Source organism: Haliaeetus albicilla, chromosome 18 (assembly GCF_947461875.1).
Source record: "Haliaeetus albicilla chromosome 18, bHalAlb1.1, whole genome shotgun sequence".
NCBI classification, from domain to species: Eukaryota; Metazoa; Chordata; class Aves; order Accipitriformes; family Accipitridae; genus Haliaeetus; species Haliaeetus albicilla.
In genome coordinates, this window is record NC_091500.1 from 943,031 (window position 1) to 962,694 (window position 19,664).

General features: G+C 48.2%; 1 protein-coding gene and 1 long non-coding RNA gene across 2 annotated transcripts in view; both read left to right on the top strand.

Moving 5' to 3' along the window:
• Positions 1-449: 449 nt before the first annotated feature.
• LOC138689656 (uncharacterized) lies at positions 450-3,103 on the top strand. Its single transcript, XR_011328563.1, has 3 exons — positions 450-676; positions 1,803-1,964; positions 2,743-3,103. It is a non-coding gene; the product is annotated as an uncharacterized lncRNA (long non-coding RNA).
• Positions 3,104-4,554: 1,451 nt separating this feature from the next.
• Positions 4,555-19,664, top strand: part of RAB10 (RAB10, member RAS oncogene family) — a 47,046-nt gene continuing 31,936 nt past the window's right edge. Inside the window, exon 1 of the mRNA XM_069805399.1 lies at positions 4,555-5,126. Within this exon, the coding sequence (XP_069661500.1) occupies positions 5,000-5,126 (127 nt within the window). The 5' untranslated portion in view covers positions 4,555-4,999. The remainder of the gene's footprint in view (positions 5,127-19,664) is intronic.

Below are 19,664 nucleotides of genomic sequence, written 5' to 3' on the forward strand. Positions count from 1 at the left end.
AGGGATGGCTGGCAACCACGTGGGAAGATGCAGGCTTTTATCTTGGATCTGGGTTTTCAACAGATGTGGTGTGAGCAATGTCTGTAAGGCAACTAGATCAGCATCATTGCTCAGAGATTAAAGGATTTAATAATCTGCTGGCAAGATGTAATTGAAAGAGGCAGAGCCCTGGTTGTACAGCACTCAACAAATGCACTGGGGCGTGCCCACGCTCCCCCCGAGATCCCTCCAAATCCTCCCATAAGCAGAATAAATCCCCACTGCATGTGGGGCAGGCCCTTTTCTACACAGATCCAGGGACTAACGCTTCATCTTCCTTCGTAGGTAACTACCTATTTATCATTCACGTGCTTTTAGGGAGCCCTTCATTCGGTGACCTCAAGCTGCTCCACAAAGAATAAGGAATTGGAGGCGGCGCTGCCTCTGCGCCAGGTACACGGTGAGTCCCCCGGCACCGGGGGGGAAGCGGTGCTGCCGCTTGCCAGAGGTCAAAGCATCATTCAGCGGTGGCGGCGAGCCGGCAATAGCCGCTTCTCAGTCCCTTGTTCTAATTGCTGCTCTGCTCCCTGGTGAAAAACCTTAGAAAACAAGGCAGTGACTGGCTCTGCAAAGCACTGACGACAACAATGCGGAGCTTCTTCCCCCGCTCGCCGGCAGCGTGGGATCATGACCCAGCGTAAGCAAGCGATGCTACGATCGGAGGGCAGAAACTTTTGGCAGCAGACAGAAGGGCTGAACCTCTTGGAGGGGGGCGGCTGTCCTGGGGGTGGGGGGCAGAGGCATGGGAAGACTGAGGTCCTTAAGCATTAAAGCTGGGGAAGGAGCAGCGGTCTGCCCCGTTGCATTGCGCAGAGCCGGACCGGGCAGCGGTGAGGGCAGAAAGCTCCTCGGACACGTCCAAGCGTGCTGCCCGCCGCTGGGCAGAGCCCCGCTGAGCCGCCCGTGCTGGCAATGCTTTGCCAGAAGCTGAGCTGAGGTGACTGTGCAGAAATAAGAGACGTGCCCGGCACAGCGAGCCCTCTGCCAAAGGCGCTGGGCTCTGTGTGACCTTTGCATCTTCCCTGCTGCCTGGAAGTGCTGACCAAGTCCTTCTGCTCTCAACGGGGTGGTGCCAGCTGGAACAGAAAATGGTGGAGAGGGTCCCCGTTTCAGGGATGTGGAGCGGCCTTTCTTGTTCCTCTTATTCTCTGGCTGCCCGCTACAGCCCTGCCTGGGAGACAGGCAGGGTAAGAGGCAGGGATGTATGATCCAAGCTGGTGGAAGTCCAACCCTGCCGGCAGCAGTGGTAGGAGCTGCTCCAAACACCGGCTTGTGGCCTTTTCAGAAACTGCTCTGTCCGGCTGCGTGGATCAGCTGGAGGCACGAGGGTGGCTGGGAAGCCTGGTGAGACCCAACACCACACACGCAAGTATCTGCAAATGAGAAAAGCAGTGCGGGGGACCCTCCTTGCATCGCTTTTACTTCCCCCCGCCCCCGCAAGGAATTAATCTTTCTGACGAAGCTTATTTCTTACAGTGGGTTCTCCAGGGGTGTCTCAAAAAATTCACCCAGCTCCCGGGTGTAGTTTGGTATTTATTTATTTTGAGTTCCCCTGCCTCAACAACAACAGCAGTGAAATCAAAAAGGCAGCTGGGCGCCACATGTGCCTACAGCCAGAGGGGTCCTGGAGTTCAGAGCTCCTGGTCTGGCCCAGGGTCCTCGCAGCACAGACCACACACACACTGTGGTCACCGCTGCTAAGAGGACAGTGTCGTATGGCAGCAGGGGAAGCAACTTTAACCCCTTTTCTGTTCCTTCCTCAGATAATGTCTGGAGCACCCGGGGCTGCTACTGCCAGCTCCGCCGGGGCTCTCGTCCGTACACAAGTTTTGGGTTCCAGCTCTTCCTGAAGCGGTGGGAGCTGGAGGTGACCGAGGGCTGGGAGGGTCTGTGCTGGAAGGCTCCACGGGAGCTCATCCCTCAAGGTGAGGACCCAAAAATGGTGGGACCAGAACCTCCTCAGCTGGCCCGACCCGTGCTTGTGGCCAAGCAGCGGAGCCCCCGTCCCTGCCTTGGCTGGGGGAGGAGTTGGAGAAAACAAAGCTGCTTGTTCCCTGCGGCCGTAGGGCTGCTGGTGCCTCCTGGATGACAAAGATCTCTTCCATCCCTGCGCACACCAAGGGCTGGGCCCTGCTTTGTGAGAGGATCTGAGTAACCGGCAAGCCTAGCTTGTCACCGCTCTCCCTGAGCAAACCTCCCCAAACTTAAATACTGTTGCACAACTCACTCGTGATTCACTGTTCCCCTCCCCATGGTGAGATCTGGAGGGCACGCATCTGCGGCGGTGTTGCAACCCCCGCTGCTCAGCTGTTCCTGGCAAACAGGCTCTGACAGCCGGGAAGAGGCTGCCGGGTCCTGCTGGCTCTCCTCTTCCACCCCACTCCTCCTAATTTGGTAATTACCCCTCCTCACATCAGATCAGTGCCCTCTTGATGTCACGAAAGGCGATCCTTGGGAGGATGTGGCGGGGAAGAGCTGTGAGAACCCTTCCACCTCTCACTGGACAGCCCCAAATCTACCGGCCCTGCAGTGATGGTCTCCTGACCGGGACTCAGCGTGCAACCAAGAGCAAGGGTGTCCTTGTCCTGGGTGTCCTTGTCCCGGGTGGGGTGTCTCCTGCGGGATCGGTTCCCTCAGGGGGTAACATTTAACATCAGGGTCAGTCTTAGATGCCAGACAGAAAATGCTTTGTGTTGTTTGCAGTGGGATATGCGAGGCTTCATATTGCTTCCTCTGCAGGATCCTGAAAGATAAACTCCTTTGAAGTCCATTAGCAAACTCTCTAGGACAAAAGGTTATTGTAAACATTGGTGCAAACATCTAGCGATGCGCTTGTGCTGATAAACCTTTGGGGAGTGACTGGAAGCCGCCTGCCCGAGGGTCCCTAGTCAGTATCTGTGGCAGTGCCTTTGCCGTGGAGCTCTCCATGAATTCTGGCATTTTTCTCCCTATCTGCTCAGTCGTCGACAGGAAGCATTTCGTACAGTGCCCTTAAACTGATCTAGCGAAGTGCTAAAAATAAAACCTCTTTGTGAAGCCGCAAACTCCTGCCCTATCTGCTGCGTCAGCTCCTGGAGAGAACCTGCTGCGAGAGTTCAAGGTTTCTTGAGACAGAGGCTTGTACCCCACTCGCTGCGGGGGAAGCATGCCTGCAAGCGGGAGTGAAGGCTGAGAAATCAAATTACAAAGGAAAAGAAACCCGAGTGTGTGTCTTCAGAGGGGTGCTAAGCCGTATCTTGGGAGGGGCCGGGTGGGAGGGATGCGACTCCTATTAAGCCCTTTGAGGTAACTCCTTCTGCAAACAGTGGGAAATTACTGATGGCAGGATACTTAATTACGTAAGTGAATTGCAGTTGGCGGTGTGCTGGATGGCACCGTGGGACAGCTTGGGTTCGAACGCTTGTTTGGAAAGGGCTGCTCCTCACCACGTTGAAGCGACAGGGTCTCTAGCAGCCCCCCATGATGGGGCATTTCAAATGGATTCAGCGGCGGCTCTGCAGCTTGGCTCTTACGGGAAGGTTCGCTCTCCCGTCCCCTAAGAGCGGGAGCTGTGACCGAACCCCCCGAGTGCCCATGTAGTCACCAGGAATGATCTTTACTTTTGCCCGCCGCGCAGCCGCCGGGCTCCACGCAAACACCACAGCCCGCGCAGGAGGTCGCCGGGCTCCCCGCCTTGGCCGAGCCCCCCACCCCAGTCCCCCCCTTCCAGCCCCTCGGTTTGTCCGTCCGGTTTTTGCTCCCCGTTTCTGGCCTGTCCGCCCAAGGGCCCGGCTCCGGCAGCTGCCGGGCCGTTGTGCTCAAGACCCCGGTACGCCCCCGGTCCCCGGGCAGGGCTCGGACCGGCTCTGGGCAGGCGGACAGCCGCTGTGGGGCTGTCCTCACCGACCCCCCCGCCCGCCTTCCCCGGGGAACGGGGGGGGGTGTCCAGGGCCTAGGCCCTGTGTCCCACCGCCTACAGCCGCAGCAGCAGGCCCGGGGAGGCTCGGCCGGGGCTGGCGGGTCCCGGCTGCAGTGGAGGGTCCCTGAGGGGGCCGGGGTCCCCGTGAGGAACCGCGGTCCCCGTGAGGAACCGGCGCCCCCTCGCCCCGCCCAGCCGCCAGGGGGCGGCCTCCGCCCCGCCGCCGAGGGTGGTGCTGGCGCCTTGCCTCCCCACCCCGCGACACCACCCGCGAGGGGCGGGGGAAGGCGAGACGGGCAGGCGGGCGTACCCAGTAGGAGGCCGGCGAGCGAGGCGGGGAGGCGGGATTTGCGCCGGCGGGCGCAAGCAAAGGGTGGGAAGGCGGAGCCTCCGCCGCCACCGCCCCCCCTCAGGCCCCGCCCCGCCCCGGCGCGCGGCCGCGAGGGCGGGTGGCGTCACCACGCCGGGGTTCTGCGGCGGGCCGCGGGCGCGCGCGCGCCCCGCTCCCCTCCCCTCCCCTCCCCTCCCCTCCTCCCTGCCCCGCCCCTCGCATCCCCGTTGCCGCCAGGGGGGGCGCTGCGTGCTGACGTCAGGGCGTGCGCGCCCCCGCCCGGAGGCCTGCGCGGTTACCGAGCGGCGCGCGCAGCCTCGGCAGCGCCTGTGAGGAAGCAGCCGCCGCCGCCGCCGCCGCCGTCCGGGGGGAGCCGGGCCGAGCTGAACCGAGCCGAACCGAGGGGTTATGAGGCCGGGCGCCGCCGCCTCGCCGTGAGGAGCAGCGGGCCCGTGGCGGCGCGGGGAGGAGCGCGCTGAGGCGCCGGGGCCGCCCCGCGGCAGGAAGCCATTTTGTGGGCCCCCTCCTCCTCCTCCTCCGTTCTCCTCCTCCTCCTCCTCCTCCTCCTTCGCCGCCGCCCTCGCGAGCGGCGCGGCCGGTGCTGCCGGCCGGGGTGGGCGGGCGGACCCGAGGCGGGGGCGCCCGGTGAAGGGGGGCGAGCAGGGGGCCGGAGCGGGCGGCGGCGGCGGTGGTGGCGGTGGTGGTGGCGGTGGCGGCCGCCGCGCCTCCCCATGGCGAAGAAAACCTACGACCTGCTCTTCAAGCTGCTCCTCATCGGGGACTCGGGGGTCGGCAAGACCTGCGTGCTCTTCCGCTTCTCCGACGATGCCTTCAACACCACCTTCATCTCCACCATCGGTCAGTGCCTCCCCCGGGTCCGTCCGTCCGTCCGTCCCGGGGGGTCCCTGCCCCCGGGCTCACCCTCGGCCGGGTCCCCTCCAGCACCTCCCCCCTCCCCCCCCATCCTTTTCCCGCTCTGGTGGGGTCCTGCAGCCTTCCCCTTCCCCCCCCCGGGGGGCTGCACCCCCGCTCTCCGCTTTGCCTCGCAGCTTTTGGTCATGTTTTCCTCTCTTGCGTCAGCTCCCCGCGTCCGAGTGTCCCCGAGGGTCCCCAGGGACCCCCTGTCCACACCCTTTCGCCTCCTTGCTCTCGCTGTCGACACGAAATCCTCGGAGAGCCGGCCGCCCTGGTCACACCCGACACCGGCTTCGCCTCTGCTGCAGGGAGGAATGGTTTGGTTTCTGTCCGCAGTTGAGCGCAGCAGTTTTCTCCGCCGTTGGTGACCCTGAGCGACCCTCTCCTTCCCTTCCTTGGGGGTTGCGTTGGCAGCTTGTCCCCCGCATCCTCGGCCAGCTAACAGCGAGAGCCCACCTGGCTCCTTCCGTCAGCGGTTAATCTCTAGCCCCCTGCACACAGGAGGGCGATGGGATTGCCATCCCTGCACTGTATCTTCACCGCTATTGATGTGGCTTAGCAGAAATGATTACACTTGTGGGTGGGGTCTGTTTTCTCACCCAACAAAGCTGTCCTTCCCTCCTCCGGGAGTGAGCCGCCGGGCTTCTGGCAAAGCTGACTTTAGCCCTTCATTGGTGTGCAGCTCCTGACTAAGGTAGTTTCTTTGACATCGCGAAGGAGACCTGTTTGTTTTCCTTAGGCTTTTCCTCTCTCTGTGCTGTAAGGCAAGCCTTGTACCTAACAACCTTTCTCCCTAGGTTTATCAGAGAGTTTTGCTTTTCTTCTCCTGAATGCTGTCTCGTTTTGCAGATGAAGAGTTCAGGTTAGCAGCTTCTAATCTTCCTGGTGACTGACTCTGGCAATTTAAGAGAATTCATGCTTCTACTCTTTCTTGCAGTACCCAGTGGTGTAACGTGTGCAGATACCTACCGTGCATCTGGAAAAAAGAAAATCTTTTTGGGGGGTGGCTTTTTGTGCTTGATATAAATCCCTTAAATGATTGGCCGTACAGCTGTTCGCCAAGGGTGGGAGAACATACAGTATCAGTGTAAACTGTAGTGCTGGGTGTAAGTACATGCCCATATACTTCCTCATCGGTGTTGAAACGTCACCCCCAAAATTGCAGCTACGACTACAAGGCATACAAAGATGCTCTTAAGCAAGCCTCAGGTACTTGGAAGTGAAAGAAAGTATATTTGGGGGACAACTAAGTGTCAAGACACAGTTGTTGCCTAAAAGCTCTTTGGGCCTGAGCTCAGGGTTTTGCTTAATTGTTTTGAGGGGGCTGTGTGTCTGACAGTCACTTTATCTTGTCTCTTAACATCACATACCTTGACTACTGAAGGCTGTATTTATTTTGCTGCTGTGGCCATAGTGCAATTCTGTGCTGCTTGGCTAATTCTTGCCTGTATTACATGGCGTTTGTTGCTTTCTGAGTTTGCTGGGAAGGTTTATTTCAATTCTCAAAGTTAAAAGTAGTCAGTGTCTTAGTTAAGAAGTCAGCGGATATATGGTGGCTCTTGCTCCAGAGAACCTGTGCTTTTAGTGATCAGTGATGTTTAGTAATTAGTATTAGTTCTTAGTCTAACGGCAGTTTTTGAGCATTCAAGCAGAGTATCATCAGGTTTAGTAGCAAGTGTGCACGTGCAGAGCTTGGAAGCATTTCTGAACACTCAAACCAATTTAGACCAGTAGGTATTTGTTTCTGGAGAAGTTGTTTGTAGTGCATCTATACCGGAAGACAAACAAGTTTTATTTCCTAGGTTCTGAACTAAATGCCTAGGTACGGTGGCTGTGAACACCGCTTGATTACTGGTTGGTGTGTCAGGCTTGCGTCTTCACGGTGGGATTTAGCAGATTTTGGGGGTATGAAGGGGTTTCCTGTGTGGTGCTGAATTCCAGGTGCTTACGTGCACAAAGATGGCTTAAATGTATTGATTCCTTAGTTCTTCTGTAAGTGTTTAATGAGGAAACCTGCTGGGAAGGTGTCCTGTGCAAGCAGTGTCAGTGGAAAGGGAAACTGTACATTAGCGCCTTTAAAAAGCAGCCCATCTGTGAAGGAAGAATCTTGAACTGGGTTAAAACACCTGTCCGCTTAGTTGTTCTCTGCATTATTACAAAGCGACTGAGTTATCTCAACTTACCACTAGTAACTATGGTTTTTAGACTTTCTCAGGTTTTCCTCTGCTGCAGCAGTGATGGCAGCAATGGCAATCCAGGAATGTAACACGGAGCCTGGAAAGGTGCTTTGCCTGGTGGTACCTGCTGGTGATAAATTCCCCTGCAGCAGCTGCACAACTTGGGCTGGTTTTGTAGCCGGAAGAGGAGAGTTTCAGGAAAAACCTCAGATGGAGTCTTTGACCTGTAGCAACAAGGAAATACTATTTCCAAAGCACTTGTGTACACAGTTGATGACATTGAAGGTGACTTGCTTATTGGCCAAATCTCTCCTTATATTTAAAAAAATAATACTTGGTAACTTGTTAACTCTGATTCATGCTTTTGTGTTTACACTGAGCTCCACCAAGAACCTGAGATAGTCAAGCACATAAAATGTGCGGTAGTACTGTTGGCTGTAAGCAGGGACTGGTTCAGTCTTTCTAGTCTTTATAGGAAAAGATGGGTCTCAAAGAATATTGAAACTAGCCTGTGTATATAAAAGACAAACAGGGGGAAGTGTTTTAAAACCAAAGGTTTGTCTGCATATGTAAGTGCAGCTACAATAATAATGCATTTCTACTTAACGTTAGTAACTTATATTCACTTACTTTCATCCTTACACATTTTAAGGACTGATGAAGCATGATCTGTGATGGCAGTTTGGATATAATTTGCTATACGTGTAATTTGGTATACTCTCTTTAACATTTGACTTGGAAGCGCTTTGATCTAATATTTCCTGCTAAAACAGCAGTTAAGCTTTTGGATGTGATGAGGTGCATGTGTGAATGATTTCATTACCCTGTCTAGAGGTACTATAAATAATCCAGATGGCTCTTCTGCAAGAATCCCTAAGTCATCGTAACCTCCCTACAGAGAGCAGGGGCCTTGTCCTCAAATGCTATGTTGCTGTTTTCAGGCAGAAAGGGAATAAATTTTAGAAGACTTGGTCTATCACAAATCATTTTTAATTTTAATAACTCTTCAGTAATTCTCTGGTGCAAAAATCATGTTTATGGTATCTCTTTTTTGGAGAAATTGTGGTGACTTTTCAGTTGTGCTCTACAGATACTCTACAGTTGGGTCAGGCCTGTCAGTGGTAGCTGTTCCTCTGGGCAGTGGTGTTGCTCCCTGGTGCTCCTAAGCACTGAGTACTGGAGGCTTCTCTTAAATGGACTGCTGCCTCGTCTGCCCTCTCTCCAAACACTGCTAATTTTAGTACTTTCTCTTCTGCCATTCATGCTACCAGCAGCTTTTCTTTATTTTTAACATTAAAAGTGTTAGTGTAAGTAGCTTCCAGTCAGTGTATAATTGAGATCTTAATTTTCTTTAGTAATTTTTTTATTGGTATTCAATGTGTCAAGTTAATGACAGCTTGAAGTGAACCATTGAAAAATGATCTGTCAGAGCTCTGGGGGCATGCTTTGTGAAGGTGTTCGGGGTCAGCAGGTGAAGCGCTGGCCTTTGGTGCCTGGGCATAAGCAGGTAGGGAGGGCTGTTCTTGCAGGGATGTCCGTCTAAAAATTTGAATGTCAAACCTGAACTCAAGCATGTAATTGCTATTGTTTGACTAAGTAAAATGCAAATTAAGATGAGTCACAAAAAATGTTTTCCCATGAAGTCTGACTACCTCTAGTAATGTGCTCAAGAGAACAAAGTGTATGTAATTATTGTGAGATTCCCTCTAAATGCTACTGATGTAGGTAAAGCTTTCATGGATCTTAACCCACACTGAAGATACATTTGTGTTCTGTATTTCTGGTCTTTGCTCACGCTGTCTGCAACTCTACAAATACAAAGAGAAGGAGAGAAAGCAGTATGAGTGTGCAAAACTGTATTGTTTTAAATGCAAAGGTATATGAAAACTACTCTCTGAGGAAATCCTTTTTTTTCTCAGGTTTTTTATTTCTTTGGCCTTTATTAGAAGTGACTTTGAGTTGCTAAGCTCTTGCTTTGGAATCATTGCATATTGATACATTTAAGCAGTGAAATTTTTAAAAAATAAGTCCTCAGATATCAAAAATAGTAAATATAACAAGTTTCTTCATACATCTTATGAGAATTTGTTTGCCCATGATTGTGATGTATTAATATTGGAAAGGAAGGAGTCCTAGACAGAGAATGGGGAAAAACTTGATCGACTGTGGGAAAACAAACTAGGCAGAAATTATGTTTTGAACTGTGAAAATTCTTTTGGCTGTATGGTAGTTGCAGTGAAGTTTGAAAAACAAGTAGTTTCTGGGGTTCAAAAAAAGAGTGTTACTACAGCAGTTGAAAGTACTGGATTGCTTTTTCCTTAATATTCCTTTTTTGTCTCATACCTATAGCTTGTCGGCTTGTTGGAGCAGCAGACAACTTTGAGTTTTGTTTGTATTGTGCCCAGGCTGTGGGTTGAGTCTGTATCTGACTCCTGGCATGGAGCAGGTGAATTAGAAAAAAAACCAAAACAAACCTAAACCAACAAACCACCCCTCTAACAAAAATCCCACCCCAACTCCTATTCAGTCATTTCCATGAAATCATCAGGCAGCAAGAGATGCAAAAATCATTTCTACATATAGGTAATTGAGCTGTAGAACTTTCTGTCATGGGAAGTTTTGGAGGGCAAAATATAAATCAGTTCAGAATGAAAGTAGAAAATTGAAGTGGATCCATTGGTGGCTGTTGGACATGATGCTCTGGATGCCATCTCGAGCTTGTGAATCCCCTCAGCTCTTGGTTGCTGGAGGTTGAACAAGTATTTTTTGGCCTGGAGAGAGTAGTTCTCCTCACCTCTGTCTGCTTGGGACACCCAGTGGAGGGGTTACAGAGTTAATTGGACTTATGGTGTGATTCGGTATGATTGAGGGTGTTTTGGTTTTTGTTAATCTAGGGCCGTGGACAATGAGCAGCAGTTTTGCTTGTGCATGCCTCGCAGCAGTGATGAGAAGCGTGTGGTTGGCTGTATGGTGAAGAGCTGAGGAGCTGAGCTGGCTGGAAACTTTTTAACATAGCAATTTTTTCAGCTGAGCTGGATCAGTTTCCTGATCTGGCTTCTTATGTTACCACATAAATCTGTACTGGCAGAGTGCATAGGGCATCTGGGGACATGGAAGCACTGGAATAGGTGACACTTGTACTGAAAATTCACTTTTAGGGTTGCAGTGCCACGATACAAAGGGCTTGGCAGCAGCGCCAGTGCCTAGTGTTCCCTTCTCCCTGCGCCTAGTATGAAGCAAACCCTAAACTGGGCTTGCTCCTCTCCCTGTGCTGCTGCTGTCACTGCCTCAGGGCAAAAACAGTTGGTGAAGGGTGAGAACGCTGCTGAACTCCTTACTCAGACACATACCTGTGTGGTGGCAGCACAGGACACGTAACCCTGCTGCTCCTTTTTCTGTTTGTTCTTGCACTGACATGCTATTTATGTTCAATTGAAACTAATAGGCAGCTGTTACCTAAATGTGCTAAGTACGATCAGAAGATGTGGAGACGAATGGGAAGGAGTGTGCGGAGGAGGTTGGCTGCTCCAATTAAGCCAGCGCTGTGTCCAGGAGGAAACGGAACTGTCACTTCAACAATAAGTGGCGAAGATAAAGAGTGGATGAAGTCGCTAACATTTTCTAGGGTAAAGTGTGTTTCGGATTCAGAGCGCAGGCCTGTAGCTTCTTGTGACAGGCTGTCCGTATAATCCGTGGTCTGCTCTTGAATTTTACAAGACCAAATGAAATGCCTGTTGATGTTGGCAGAAAACTTGCCCAGGAACTGCTAAGCAGGGATACAGCCTTCATTTTAAGAAACCGAGAGCTATTTTTTAGTGCCTTGAGTGATAAGCACAACTGGGGGTGCAGAGAAGTGATATCCTCTTGACTTCTTGATTTACCCCTTTCGAAAAAAAATCTGTTACTCCCCTCTCTTTATCCTGAGAAAATGCGTAATCTGATCTACCCTGAAAGTTAATATTGATATTTAATTAGAGAATCGGTTGAGAGTATCCTAATTTGAAGGGTTTTTTTTTAGGTTGTGCTAAGCAGATGTTGCTGCCTTTAGTCCAGTGGTGCTGGGGGGGGGGTTTGTCTTGGCAGGCCGTGCTCGCTGTACCTGCTCTTGGCAGCCCTCGTGAGCAGGGTGTGGGCTGCTTCCACTGTTCAGGTGGCAACAGCTTGTTCTTGTGCTTCTCCTTTCTGGAGCTGTGGAAAGGCAGCATGTTCTTGCTTGTTAGTGGAGGAAGAGCTGGAGAATCTCGGGAAGGATGGTGTCTGGGAATGGGCTGCTCCTGACAGGAAACTTCATCCCACCTGGGGTTGAGAAATGCCCAGGAAAGACATTGGATGAGAGCAGGTTGCATGGATTCCCCTGGCAGTGGCAGCCAGTGCCTGTTTTGCTATGTGACCTTCTGATGACATGTGGAGAAGGGTTTCAGCTGGTGCTGGTTTTGTGTAACCCTTGTGAGGGGGTAAGGTACTTCAGAAATGCTTTGTGAAAAATGAGCTTGTCAAATTCCCGGTGCTGTGGGAATTCCCTGTCTGGTCCTGAGGAGACAGGAAAGAGACCAGAGCTGCTGCTGCAAGTTGTCTTGAATGTTTAGTGTTTCAGTACAACTTAACTGTGTGGGTTTTTCTTTTCTGTGTGGGTTTAACTAGAAGTCTTGTGTGGGTTTAACTAGAAGTCTTGTGTGGGTTTAACTAGAAGTCTCTGCATGTTTTTGTTCTTTTCTGTAGCTAAAACATCTCAAGGCTCATCTTTCCCACTGGGATTGTCACTGTTTTATACTGCTAACCTAGAGAAATATCTATTTGTGTCTCACATTTCCAAAATCTGACTTAATGCTCCTTGAGAGAGGCCTGCTTGCTTGATTCCATTAAGTATGGAATACCTACACTGACATCCATACCTGTACAGCTTTTTCCTCAAGGATGCTTTTCAAACTGATGTTCTTTCATATTTGGACTAATGATTAGCTCTACAGGTACCAGATACGCTGAAGCAGTTGTTGGACTGGGAGGAGTGCTGGAAACAGTCTCTTCCCGATAACGTGGGTCTGGTGTGTTGTGCTGCTTCATGTACTGGGAGTTCCTTTAGTGCTGCAGTCCAACAGGGCTGTGATCAATGTCATCCTCGGTGGGAGGCTGTCTTGGCCCAAGATCTGAGCTTCAGAACTCTTAAAAGACATGGTTACAAAGGTGGGTAGTACTGTCATAACTTCAGGTGTTTACCCGTTTTAGGTCAGGGTATGGTACCGCTTACTTGCCTGTTCTTTGATTTATGAGACAATCAGAAGGTTCATTAAAGCTGGTCTTGTCAAGTTGTCTCATCTGTGGCTTATGAGATCAAACTTTTGTGTCTGTTTCATGGCAACATTCACTGAACAGTATGTGCCTGGTCCCGAGTAAAAAGTTATTCTGCCCTCTGAGATGGTTATGTCTTAACTTGGTCTCACCAGCATTTTAGTCTCTTAAAGGTGATTTTACATTTTACTTCAGATGTTCAGTTATTAACTTCAGGCGTCTGGACATATGAATTAACCTATTGATGTCTGATGTATTCATGTGCTAAGTGTCATCTCTCCTGCCCTTCTAACCATAGGCATGTTACCTGTTCTTCCTCACCACCAAATCTCACTGGCAGCTGACTTCCCTGTAGGTAACTAACTTAATTGCACTTCTCAAACTATTTTACTATTGTGGGTCTATAGTAAATGTCTGAATTTTGAAAATTAAAAGAAGTTGAAAATGTTGGAAGCAGCATCTAGATGTTTCCAGTTCCTTAGGTAGCAATCTTAATTTCACACCTTCCAAGGCTTGCTGCAGTCTGCATCTTATCCTCTTTCCGTCCTTTTCTGAAATGGGATTCCTCTAGCATAACTAGCTGGTTAAAAGCTGAACTGTCAGCATGGGCTAGCTGTTGAGGCTCCTTCTGTAATTGGGGCGAAGGAAAGTAAGAAACTCATCCATCTGAACATGGCAGTATGTACGCATGCCTCTCTGTCACTGTAGAGGAAGCTTAGATGTGTAGCTTAAATAAAGCTGTCTAATTGTTGGTTAAATGAATCCCGCCAACACTTCTGTTTTATTAAGCATACTGTGAGATGCTTTCATCTCAACATAACTTTTTGATCTTGCCAGTAAACAACAAATTTTTTTTTTTAGCTACTCAAGTTTCTGGCAAAAAACAAAGATAACTACTGGCTAGTTCTTTGGGTTTTGTACTTAATGTTGGTATGTCTAGGATGGTGTGGACCAGAAATGTGAGTTCTCTGGAAAAATCTGGTGCTTTTCATTCCTACTTCAGTGAGCGGGACTGGTGAACAGAAGTGCTGGTGGTTTGCATGGAAGAGGGGCTCAGAAACTCCACCTACAACAGTGTTAGATTGCTAGTGTCTGCTTGGTCATGGTGGCTGTGTGCCACAGTTCATGCGTCCCAGCGTGCTTGAGGCCTTGAACCATCCAGAGAACCAGGAGGACGCAGCTGCCCAGGTTCGGGTCCTGGGCATTTGCTGCGGTGCTGCCTGAGGCTGCTGCTGAGGGCAAGAAGCAGTGGACACAAGTCACAACAGGGCAAACTTGACCTGGGTATTAGGAAAAAATTGATGAAGGTGGTACGTGACTGGAATGGAAATGCAGAGAAATGATGGGATTGCTGTCCTTGGGGGATGTTAAAGTATTTCTACAAGAGACCCCAGGCAACCTGAGTTAATGTGGCTCTGCTGTGGGGTGTTAGAAGCACAAGCTCCATGCTCCACAGCCTACCTTAGTCTTGCTATTGGTCCTGGCTGCCAGGACAGGACCTGGTTTGGGGATCCAAATTCCCAGTGTGTGACAGAGCTGCTGCTGGATCTGATCAAAAGCACTACAGTTTGGAGAGACTCCTGCTGGAAGTCTCCTTTTGATCCTTCAGAGCATTAGATAATGGCCACCAGCTTTGTAAAGGGCTTCTAACAAAGTAGTTTCTTAAGAGGTAGAAGAAACAACTGATAAAGAAGGCATGTGATGTCTTGCTCAGAGCAAGTTCAGGTGTTCCTCATCTAGCTTTTGCAGGAGCTTCAGCACTGCTGCTGAGCTCAGAGCAGGTGCCTCTTTAGTCAGAGTTGCTGTCAGCATTGTGGTTTCTCACCCTGTAACTTACAGTGCTGCTGGCCCCGCTATTGGTGAAACTTTTCTTTAACCTCAGTTCTTTCTGTGTAAATCCTGATGTCATTTTCTAACATAGTCCCTTTCAATGTTGTAGTTGAGTGCTTTGTTGCAGAATATATGTGGGATACAGAGAGCTAGGGCAGGTCCTTTGCTGAGGCAGGATGGCTGACTGTGTGACCACTCCTGGCTCCCTTCAGTGCAAAGGGAAATGGGTTTATTCCATGAGAATTGAAACTGGGAGTCTCTGTGGTTGCCTTGTGAGTGAGCATCTATTCTGATCTTGAGGCGCAACGCCTTTTCACTGGAGTTGAGACTTGGCAAGGTGCTAGCTTGAGGCTTTTTTCTTCTTGCAGATGAGGTGTAGCTAACCTTGTTGCAGCATACAGCAAACTAAAGAATCCAAACAAGTCTTACAGCCTCCAATGCTGCTTTGGGAGAGGCCAACATTTTGGGGTAGCAATGACTTCTGATTCTAGGTGTGTTGTGTGACATTCTTCCAGTTTTTTCCACCCTTTCAAAGGTACATAATTCCTGTTTCTCAGGCTCTTTCTATGAGTTCAATTTGAGTGTCACAGTATCAGTAATAGCTAAAAAAGGTGATGAAACTTAGCGATAAATGTGATGCTTCTGAGCAATGTTGTAGCAATAGGCTTTTTTTTTACTTCAAGCTTTTTTTCCTGCTAATTAGCTTGACAACACCGCCATTCATCTTCTCACTTGCAGGAGAACGTAGAGGTTGGGTAGAAGCATCTGGTGTTAATAATACTTGATCTCCTCCAAGAGTAGGGAGTTGGAGGAACTTTCATGGTCACGCTGTGCCATATAGCTCGGGGTGTGGAAATTGTCCTACAAATTCCTAGAAGTAGGAGTAAACCAAAGATAAGTGCCTGCTGCCGTGCTGTGCTTTGACTCTGTGAACTCTCTGTGTTTCTTGATGCTGAAGGGTTAATAAATTAAAGCTTTTTGTGAAACTTAGGTATTGTATAAGCTGATATTCAGTAAATGAAAACTTAAATATGTATTGAATTGTACTGATGCAAGCAATGGAGCTTCAAAGTTGAACGTACTATATCTAGCACTAGAAACAATGCCATTCTCTGGAGTCTCTGTACGAAATATAGGTGTGTCCTTAACCACCAATTCTGTATTGAAAATTTTACACAGAAGGGGCTGGGTCACAGCTTATCTCCAACCCTCTTGTAAGCGCAAACAATGCTTAGATAGCATCTTAGACTGCAGTGCTTCGTGCTGGAGTAATGTCAGTGCATATCTAATGCCAGCAATGACAAAACTTGCTCCTGTGGTGTAGTCTAGTCACTAGCTTGACTTCGGATACTTTCATAAATAATGGTAATATTTTCTGTTTGTAATGAAAGAAACCTAGTTTTCCAGCAATAAGTAGTCAATTACAACCACATGCATTCTTTTCAGTAAGTTGGAAAAGGCAGCTTGCAGACTGTTTCACCAGAGAAGACACGTAAAAGTCCAAGTGCAGTAACTACCTGTCCTCATAAAGCTGCATTGACTTTGAAATACTTCAGACATACTGTAAAGTGTGTAAAGCATGACAAGCTTTCATTTCTCAAATATTGATAGGGACTGCATCATGCAAACAAATGTCAAAATCTGTTTGGAAACAATTGGAGAATCTCTGACTCCTCAGTTTTGCTGTTAGAAGTTTGAAATCCTTGTACCTGTGAGGGTGTTTCAGTGTATTTCTTGTCTTTCATCTGCTGGTGTGGCTGAAACTAATCAAATGTAGGTCAGTGGGTTCAGCTGAGAGTGTAAGTTCCAGCAAGTTGTCTGGTCTGAAAACGTTAAGTGATGGTCTCTCCTTCCTTTCTTCGGTAGTTCTAGCAGTAAGGAGTTTTAATTATTGAAACAAGAAGTAACTGATCTAAGTTTCTGCACTGCAGTAAGTCATTGTTACAGAAGCTGGGAAGGCAGAGAGCTTCTGGGCTCCTCTTGAGCTTCCAACTAACTATAACAGGTTGACTGGCTGAATCTTTTTAATGACCTCTAAGACACAGTACTTGCCTCTTTGGTAAAGCTAGTGCTGTTCCTGAATGAGTCTCCTTCCCTTCATTTATGTATTACCTGTCTTGTCAAGCTGCTGAGTATAAATCAACCAGGGTAAGTGTTAACTTGAATTTTATTTTTATGTAATTTGAGGACAAAATTACTGTTACAGCAAGTAGTGACAAATTTCCTGTTTCATAAATAGAAGCAGTTTATGTGAAACCAGATTCACGTAGCATATTTTCTAGCTAACAAATATAGCATAAGTAGGCTAAGACATACATGAAATCGGATTTAATCGGCTGTAATTGAACCTGAACATACTTAGCGTACATCCCTCGTGGTTTAGAGTAGAATTCCAATTAGTCGTGAATTTGTGTGTGGACTGCCGGCTTTCTGGAGTCCAGACCTTTCCCTGCCATGATTTTAGGTATGGGACCTAATGGACTTTGTTGACGAAGGGATTCATAAGGAAATACGGCTGCTTCATGTGACATGCTCTCTAAAAATATGTGCTGTTAAAGGTGGCTGGCTGAACTCTGCCTGGACCAGAAGTTAATTTTAAGTAGATTGGAAAATGAAAGATGTAATGGCAGAGAATTAAATCAGCCCTCGAATGTGGAATTAACTGACACTAAGCAGAGATTACTGCTGCATGGGAACAACTCTGAAGTAAGTACTGTTTCTTGCTAGAGCTTCATTTCCTCCCCCCCCCCCCCTTACTACCTTATGAATAAAAACCTTACTGTCTCTTTTGTCTCTTGGTATGCATAAAACATCACTAAAATAGTTCCTTTGTTCATTTTCTTTTGTTTTGTTTGTGGGAGCCTTGTGTAAGGTTTAGCTGCTGGAATAACAAAATGATAAAGTTTCTTTTTTCTGGAAGAAGTAACTGCTTGTGTTGAAACTATGCGTGGTCTCATAGACCTAAGTGGCAGTGTAGGTGGTATCAACAGGAAGCTTTAGTTTTCTTTCTGAGCAGAATTTTTTTAGATGTAAACTTGGAATTGTGCTTTCACATGACTTTTGAAACTCCTTCCCTGAAGGAGTATGGTTAAGAGGGATCCTGAGGGACCCTCATTGGTTGATCTGCTTGCTTTCTGTGGCCACCTCAGATCTTTCTGTGCAGCATGCTTTGAGGACTGTCTAACACATATACGTAGACTTCACTAGACAAAAGTTGCATTAATGCTTATTTATAAGTTCAAGGCAGCTGGGGAGGAGAGGATGAGAAAGCTTCATAACAGGTTCTGGCCTGAGAGATGGCTTCTGTCCCTGTTGTATGTGACAGATTACTTGCACCAAAGTGAGACTCTCTGAATCTTCGTCATTGTCTGGGATCTCAGTTTTAGTCTACCTGGTGTGAATGTTGGGTAGACTCACTGCACCCAAAATTCATGGCAGCTGTGCTTTGAACATGTCTACTGAATTGATGCTCAAGTTAAATGTGCCAGATTCTTAACTGTGGGAAACAGCTGTCACTTGATGTCCAGAACCTAGTGCCTGCATCCATTTTACTGGGGAATGGTCCTTGCCCTCGTTATTTCCTGAACTTTGCCCAGGCCCTAGTATGGAGAGTGCTAGCTCTCAAATCAAAACCATGAGATCAGAACCATGCCACAAACACTTAACCCATTGGCTGAAGTTCTGGTCCTGGGAATTTCCCTTGCCATCAGCTAGCTCACTGCTGCTTGTGTCCGTAGCATGCTGTTCAGTGCTTCATACCCTGGAGGGTTCACGGGCATAGCTGTGGCAGTTAGAGCTTACCCAAAGTCCCCTACCTTCTTGCTTTGCCAGAGGTAGAAAACCATGTTGTTCTTTTGTACTGCCTCAGCTGTCTCTGTCAGTTTAAATCACCAGTGGCCCATCTGTTAATCACCCAAAATTGTGGCTTGAACTGCCGAGGCAGGAACATGTGTGCTGTAGTCACTCCCTTTGAACATGGAGGAGGACATGATGCCTCTCAAGGAAAAGTTACTAGAAGCTGGGTTGTTTTGAGTTCTTGTGGATTTACCTTTAGTTCATTACGACACCTTTTCCTATGGACCACCAGTCAGGTACCTCTATGTTTTTAAGCTCATATATCTCAGTTCCTCCCTTGGAGGAGTCATTACCTTCACTTTACAGGAAAGTTGTATTTTGTATTAATCTTTGCAAATAAACTTCATTACTAGCTTTTTGTTTACAGGTCAGTATTTAAATGTATGCAGTAGATAGAGTAAGGGAGCTAGAACTTGAGATATAAGCAGAACTCTTGTAAGTCACTGCCATGTCATTGTTGAATGAGGCAGTGCTGTTTTAAAATAACTTCCAAGCAGGTACATGTGATGGGACCTCAACTCTGACTGCATGCTGAATGGTACTGGTGCCTTTCTTACCTTCTGATTATTTGGATTTGCTGTTTTAATTCCAGGTATGGGGATGAACAGCACTTCATGTTGTAATCAATCTATTAAACATCTGAACAATGCCACTTGAGAAGTGGCTTTGTGGAATTCTTGGTGTAGTGATACTCTATGCTTCCTTACAGCCTTGTGGCTTCTGACACCTAAATGTGTGGACGTAATCTGTATTTAAAAAAAAAAAAAGAAAAAAGTCTTACTGCTTGTGTTCCAGCTAATATAAAGATTTACATCTGCAAGTATCCAGTGCATAATAGCAAGGTAATGGACTTCTCTCTATTGGAGGGGAGTAAAGTGGAACAAGAGAGATCTCAAGGTTTGTTTCTGAAGACGATTAATTTTTTAAATATAGGTGACAAGAATAGTGGAGGTGTGGAAGGTCACAGTTGCTATGTAGGTGCAGCAACCTGGTGTGTGGAAAACAGACAATTCACAATACCTCTGTCTCCTTGATTATTTGGTTTGGTTTTTTTTTTTAATACTGCCCCCAAGTGCTCTTAAAGAATTTCTGGTAGCAATATTGACTTTTCTAATGATTTACTCCAGAATTAACATGTAGGTGTTAACTTGTGATTTTAATATAAATCTGAAGAATGATCGTTGAGGATGTTTCAATTGAGGCTAGTAGCGAGAGAAAATTTTGGTGCTCTAGAAGGCTGTAGTCTTGACCTAGATTTAAAATGCATCCTTGAAATGAGTTGATGCACAAAGGAAGCTTGCATGCTCACAACTTGTCTGCTGCTTTGAAGGGA